General features: G+C 43.1%; 1 protein-coding gene across 2 annotated transcripts in view; it reads right to left on the reverse strand.

Moving 5' to 3' along the window:
• RPS6KA3 (ribosomal protein S6 kinase A3) overlaps window positions 1-6,567 on the reverse strand; it is a 126,772-nt gene extending 120,205 nt beyond the window's left edge. For both annotated transcript variants that reach the window (XM_047075988.1, XM_047075987.1), the window contains exon 1: window positions 6,474-6,567. In XM_047075988.1, coding sequence (XP_046931944.1) covers window positions 6,474-6,542 — 69 coding nt within the window. In that variant the 5' untranslated portion in view covers window positions 6,543-6,567. The remainder of the gene's footprint in view (window positions 1-6,473) is intronic.
• Between the last annotated feature and the right edge of the window lie 583 nt (window positions 6,568-7,150).

Genomic DNA, 7,150 nt, shown 5'->3' on the forward strand with positions numbered 1-7,150 from the left:
GTTTTGGATGGCAGAGATGGTTGCTGGGGCACAGATACACCATTAACATTTCCAGAGACTTCCCAGCTAAAAATGCTGTATACCCTACATAAAGTTCTTTAAGTACAAATACCACATAACAGACCAAATCCAAAGTATTATATTTCTAGACAGAAAAAACCAGTTCCTCATGGCATATTCAAATAACCAAAACAAATGTATTTAGAGTAATGAGGAGGGAGGTGTGCCATATTAATTTCTGTCCCCAAAAGTGAAATTAACAAAATCAATCCTAAAGTATAAAAAGTGTGTACATTTTGTTTTGATATGTTTTAAAAAGTAAGTTAAAATTCTACTTCTTGAGACCATATATTGACTTCATACATTTCTTCAGGGACATACTTCCTTCAAGAAGTTGACAACCAGGATACACCAGGTTTCATCGATTATAAGACACTATCATGTGTAAGATACACTGTTATCTTCTATATCACTACAAAAAAAAAAAAACCACTGCTAATTGAACAATGGTATGCCATGGACTATGAGATGCCTTCCAATTTGACCAATGTTGAAATGTGAACTTTTCTTTCTTCCTTCTTCCACACATATTCTTCAAATGTTCTTTATCTGTTTTCCCCTTTTAAAGAAGATATCAAAGAGGGGAACAATACAAAAAGGGACAAGATTCAGGAGATTTGCATTTACCGTACCCTTACGGTTATATTCAGATATTATAATGGCTCTGTTTAAACAGATCAAACATATCATTTTTAATTGCTCTACTTGATTCTGAAAAAATCACCCCAGAGGAAAAACAGAGAACTTCCTCAGACAATTCGGTTAGAGACAGGATTCATTATGTTACTTATTAAACACTTAAACCATGCACTGAACCACCTACCTTATGTATATTATCATTTCATTTAATTCTTACCACAACTCTATGAGGTAGGTATTATTTCATCCCTCTTTTTACACATTAGAATGTTGCAGCACAGAGACCTTAAACAACTTGCATAAGATTACTAAATTATTAAGTGGCAGAGCCAGGACTCAAAACCAGGTCTGTATGGCTCCAAAGCCTAAGTTCTTTAACACTTTGCCATACATTCAAATTATCTCATAAAGTGCCTTCTCAATTTCAAGGAGATAAGTAAAATTGAAATATTTAATTGCTAGCAACTGATATATAAAATGTATGAAAAACTTATGTCTTATATGGATACATTTTATCCTAAATCTGCTTCATAAAATGCATACATTTGTGTTTTTTAACTCTACATTTCATAATTAAAATTTATAGTTATTTTATCTTTGCTTTTATGTTATTTGGTATTAAACTGACAAACTGGAATATATGAGATCTGCTAACTGTTCCAGATTAATGATACGGAAAACTGTATCAATTCTGAAGTGCAGGAGAGGAAGACATCTAATGCCAAGAATTAAAATACAGTTGTTTGTATTTTCTATTATGTGAATTGGGGAATCAGATATATAATATATATGTCTGCACAATTGTATCCCAAGGCTTTGAAAGTTGTTACCCACCAAAACACATAAACAACTGAGCTCTATCACACTCATGCATTACCAAGAGACCACCAAGATGTCACTGATGTACACTGTAATCTGAATCACTGGGTCTAAAGCATCTGGTCTGCACTTGGCAAACCGGGGCCTTTCACGTCACCCAACATTCACAGCCTGGTATATCACATGTCCCTGGAACATGGAACTCTAGAGCAAATCTTGTTAATGATCACAATGGTATAAACTTCTTAGTACGTGACAAATTTTTTAAAAATCTTTGCAACAATTCTGCCATTCAGACTTCTGATAAATGATCTGCTACATTTTTGATCAATCTGTAATTCACTGATTATCATGTCCTAGGTCAAGAGTGAATATCCCAATTATGCCACTCTCCTTATATAAAAATAGGATATACTCATTGTGATTTCCTAAACATATTTTAAAAAAGGCAAAGTCGGGGCGCCTGGGTGGCTCAGTCGGTTAAGCGGCCGACTTCGGCTCAGGTCATGATCTCGCGGTCTGTGAGTTCGAGCCCCGCGTCGGGCTCTGTGCCTGGAGCCAGAGCCTGGAGCCTGTTTCAGATTCTGTGTCTCCCTCTCTCTGACCCTCCCCCATTCATGCTCTGTCTCTCTCTGTCTCAAAAATAAATAAACGTTAAAAAAATTTTTTTAAAAAAAGGCAAAGTCTGCCTATACTTGTTTCTTTAAGTTTATCTCTTTATGTTAAAACTTAAATGTACCAAATAAATTTCACATTTTGGGTCAACCTAATTAGTATAGGAGGAGCTGTCAAAATAAAACAAACTTTCCTAAGTTTAACAAAAACTGACATCCTATATCATAATCAGTGAAAACAATGAAGTGTTCAGTAATGTGTCACAGTTATTCTAACAGTTGGCATGTAACAATACCTGTCCTGTCCTCAGATCTTCACTTGGGGGAAAGAAAAAAACCCTGAAAGGTGGTACAAATGAAACAGGAAAAGGAAAAGAAACTTAATGAAACATTTTTTTTTCAAAATCAATGATCATACTTTAATAGAATGTTTTTCCCTACACATAAAATATAAGAAACCTAATATCAACGTAGTAGAAATACTATAGAATCCAGTATGATCTTTGAAGATAAAAATGGATGCACATCCACTGAAGATACTTTCTAACACAAGGGTCTCAATTTTTTATAAAGAAAATATTTATGTAGTTAATATTTTAATTCATTATGGGTACTTGCTATTTAAAAGAATTCAAGGCAGCTATTTTTATACAGCACATTTTTTTTTTATAAAAATTTTTTTTTTTTTCCAACGTTTATTTATTTTTGGGACAGAGAGAGACAGAGCATGAACGGGGGAGGGGCAGAGAGAGAGGCAGACACAGAATCGGAAACAGGCTCCAGGCTCCGAGCCATCAGCCCAGAGCCCGATGCGGGGCTCGAACTCACGGACCGCGAGATCGTGACCTGGCTGAAGTCGGACGCTTAACCGACTGCGCCACCCAGGCGCCCCTATACAGCACATTTCTATAAAGCAAACATAACCTTAATTTTATTATTTTGGAAAACTGTTCTTATTTAAATTTACTATCATTTATCCTTTATTGAAAACTGAGAAAAAGTGTCACTTGAGGTCAGGCTTATGATCCAGTAAATGTTATCTCTGAGAGCGGTGGCAAGGAATTTACAGAAGAGCCACAGTCCTTGATACCCATCTCCTAAACAGTCAGATACTCAAAAACATACTAGCATCTTTCAATAACTCGTTAAAGAGCTGTGAATTCACCTGGACTACTTAGGAAGCTATTTTGTTTTTAATCTTGTACCAACCTTGACTGCTTATATAGTACTTCCTTTATTATCCTAAATTTGCTTCTTTAAACATTTGGCCTAGTTCTAGCCTATCACGTTCTGACCCATGTTTGAGTTAACCACAGGGTTTTTTTGTTTTGTTTGGTTTTGTTTTGTTTTGTTTTGTTTTGAGCATCATGAAACCCATGTGAGGTTTGAAAGCAGGAAGGCCATGTAAAGGAATGAAGAAACTGCCTGTACTGTCGGTGAGGTAGTCAGGTCTTTTAAGATTGTTCATATTTCAATGTAAGATTAAAATGATAAGAACAGAAAGAAGATTGATAATCACCCTATTCCTCACCATCATAATTCATTCAGTGGTCATCTACTGGGTCCATAATACATATGTGCCAGGCACTGTGTTAAGTGCTGAGGATACAGAGGAAAAAGTGTCTGCTTACAAGATTTCACAATCTACTAGGAAATTCGAGGCCACAAATTTAAATTCCTATAGAGACCAATCCTGAAACCTTTCAGCCTGGAGAGAAAAAACTTGATGTATTTACTCAAATAAATGACTTTCAAAAAACCGATTTTATTCTGGTAAAATATAATTACTCTCTGGTAAGTACTCCTTACTGAGGAGGAGATGGCATAATAATAAATCCAATATTAGACTTCTCAATGAAAATTCTCAACCCTTTTCCTTACTGGCTCCAATTTCCAAAGTTGTAGCAGAAGTAATTTACTTGAAACAGCTGAACAACTAAAGGCAAAATATCTACAGTCAATTTTTAAAAATCTTTTTAAAATTAATCTAGGCAACACTAGCTCTGTGTGACATACCTTATGCCAAAATATCAAGAAGATTCTTTGAACATGGCAAATTATGGAATCCTATCTGCCAGGTTCTGGAGACCATGACAGTAACTGAAATAACTAGGCTTTAACAAGTGAGACTGCTTATAATATCATAACTGTTTCTGAAAAATACATGACCTCTAACTACTGGCTTATTTATACCCTAAATTTTTCCACAAAGGATTGGAAGCAGCTAATATAAAGCGAAGCACATGAATTACATGCACCTGGCTTTGAATTATGGCTCTGCCGTTTACTATTTATAATCTTTGGGCCCTTAACTTCTGAGATTCAGTTTCTTAATCTGTAATAATGAGGACCACAATCGTACTATGTTGGGTCACAGGAAGGATAAGATGAAATAGCATGTAGTATCTGGCATATACTAAGTGTCAGTTTTGTGCCTTCCTTATCCAAAAGTATGCTATGTAGAAAAAGGATAAGGTGGAATTTTAAATGATTTTTTTAACACATTGATACGTGCCAAGCAGAAATGTGGACTGATTATGAGTTGCAAATGTTACCGTTTGCATGTAACAATCAGGCTCAAAGCAAATTCAATTTCTTTTCACAAGGTCAGCACTTTGAGAACATGTTATTAACCTTTTAGCTACACTGTTTAACGCAAAAAAAAAAATGTGAAGGAAAAAAATGAATGAAAAGACCCTATTGGCATACTGATTTTCACACTATCCATTCAAAGAATGATTAAACGTTCTAAATTCAATTTTCTTATAAAACATCTATAGAATTAAACGGGCTAACATAACTTTAAATGTAATTCTGCTAGTCTTATAAACGTGATTTCCTTTAAAAAATATTCAGTAACTTATCTCAAGATCTTTTCTATTGAAAAGCAGCGTTTAGTTTAGATTTTAAAAATATGGTCCAAGTCACAAAATACTAAGTACCAGTCGTAAGCACTATTTCAACTCTGCTCACGTTAGGGACAGCAAGTGAACATTTTAAACAGCAGTGGAGGTGACTAGGAAAAAAACTGAAAAGCGATTTGAACTGATCCCCCTCCCCCTCCATTATACCCGAGAATGCAAGTGTCCGGCATCTCACTCAGATCAAACTGAGCCTCGGTCTTACTGACGTAACCGGTAACCCTATCCACCTCTCACACTGCGGAGGCCGGCAGGGCAGCGGCTGCCGCCAAGTACACCACTCATCCGAGCCTGCCCCATTCCACCCCCGCGTTTCAGTCATGCTTTCCAGAAATGGGGTCACTCACTAACTATTACACACACGCAGCCTATCATCCTGTAATCCCCCAAAGTCCGCTGCGGGGATAGAAGACAGCAAAAAGTCAAGAAGGAAGAATCACAGACAAGCCACCATCAGGAATTGATTTTCCACTTCGGAGAGGAGCGCTGATGCCCAGGAGTGGGTCTCGTCTGGATTATTTTCGCAGACCCCGAGTTGGTTCTGGGACAGGGGCGGCTGCAAAAGCTCGATGCTGTGCTGTGTCCAGGGAAATTCTGTTCTGCCGTGTTTGGGTACACTGTTTGGGTTTTGGGCACTCGGTTGGTTGTCTCAGGGACGGTCACCCCGGGCGAAGAAAACCTGAAAGCCCTTTACGGCGGCTGCTGAACGCCTTGAATATCACCCTCTCACCTCCACGGACAGGAAACTCGAGTTAAAGCTCCTAGGGACGGGGTCCTTGAGCTCAGTGACCTCAGATATGGGGGAGGAGGAAGGACCTCAGGCTTCCACTTTCCCCTTTGCACCAGCAGAAACCGCTGCGGCAGACAGACTGGGGGAAGGCAAAAACCTTGGCTGTCTTGCACCCCTTAACCAAAACCCCCACAGGTCGCCAGCCCTGCCTTGGGCCCTTCCAGTCCCCGCGCGCCCGACTCAAAGCACCAACTCTCTCCCCTGGCCGGACTCGAGAGTCCCTGCTCCCCAATGAACCCAATCCATACCCCTCCCTTACACCCCAGAGTCACCAGGATCCAGGGGGGGCCCCAACCAGGCAGGGCCAAACTTCCCAACTCCTCTCCGGCCCCCGCTCCGCTTCCCGCTCCCCCCACGCAAAGTTGATTAAAATCGGCTTCTTGCAAAGCCCCAGCGCCCACTCCAAACCCCACGCGCCACCACACCACAGCCCCCCGAGCGAGGGAGGGGAGGTGCGGGTGGAACAGAAGGGCAAACAGACCAACCCCAACTACCCAAACCGGAATCACGGACCAAGGGGAGACGCGAGCGGCAGAGGAAGGGGCCAAGTGGCCAGCTCCAGGGAGAGGAGCTGGCCGGCGGGGGCGAGGGGAGGGGCTCACCAGCCCCCGACCGCCGGGCTGCACTCACCTCAGCGCTGTCGGACGGGCTCTCCACAGCCATCTTCTGCCACGGGTCCGCCAGCTGCGCCAGCGGCATCTTCCCCCCCGGCCCGCCGCCTTCACCGCCTCCTCCCTCCCCGCCCGCCCCGCGGTCGGCCCCGCTCTGTCGCCACCCGAGCCCCACGACAGCAGCGGCGGCAGCAGCAGCAGCACCAGCGCCGGCTGCCCGGGAGAGGGCTCGGCGCCGACACCGAGCCTCGAACGCCGCGCGCCTGGCTGACGACGTCCGCGCGCCAAGCGAGAGCCTCGCGCCGCTGCCGGGCACCGGGTCTCGCCCCTTTCTTCCTCTCCTCCTTCCGCCGCCGGGACTACAGCTCCGCCCCCCCCGCCGGTTCCCGCGCCCGCTCCCAGCAGAACAGCGGCGGCCGCGCGCTCCCCCACTTCCGCTCACAACATGGCGCCTAAGCGATACCTGTCTCTCAAAGCGAGGCTCTGCCGCCGCCGCCACCGCCGCGCGCACCCGGGGGCGGGGCTTGAGAAGACACGCCCCCTGCCGCCGCGCTTTGCCCCTCCCTCCTTCCTCGCCCTAGCCGGAGATTCTGGGCCTCGCCTACTTTCAGGAAGGGCGAGCCGGAGAGATCTGGAGGCGTCGGCGGGTGGTGGGGGAAAGAAGAGGGGAAGGGCAAGAGGAGCGAAAGGCTAGAA

This window comes from Lynx rufus, unplaced genomic scaffold (assembly GCF_022079265.1).
Source record: "Lynx rufus isolate CCGP_SWC_20201006 ecotype Redwood Valley unplaced genomic scaffold, mLynRuf1.p SCAF_14, whole genome shotgun sequence".
Classification (NCBI taxonomy): Eukaryota; Metazoa; Chordata; class Mammalia; order Carnivora; family Felidae; genus Lynx; species Lynx rufus.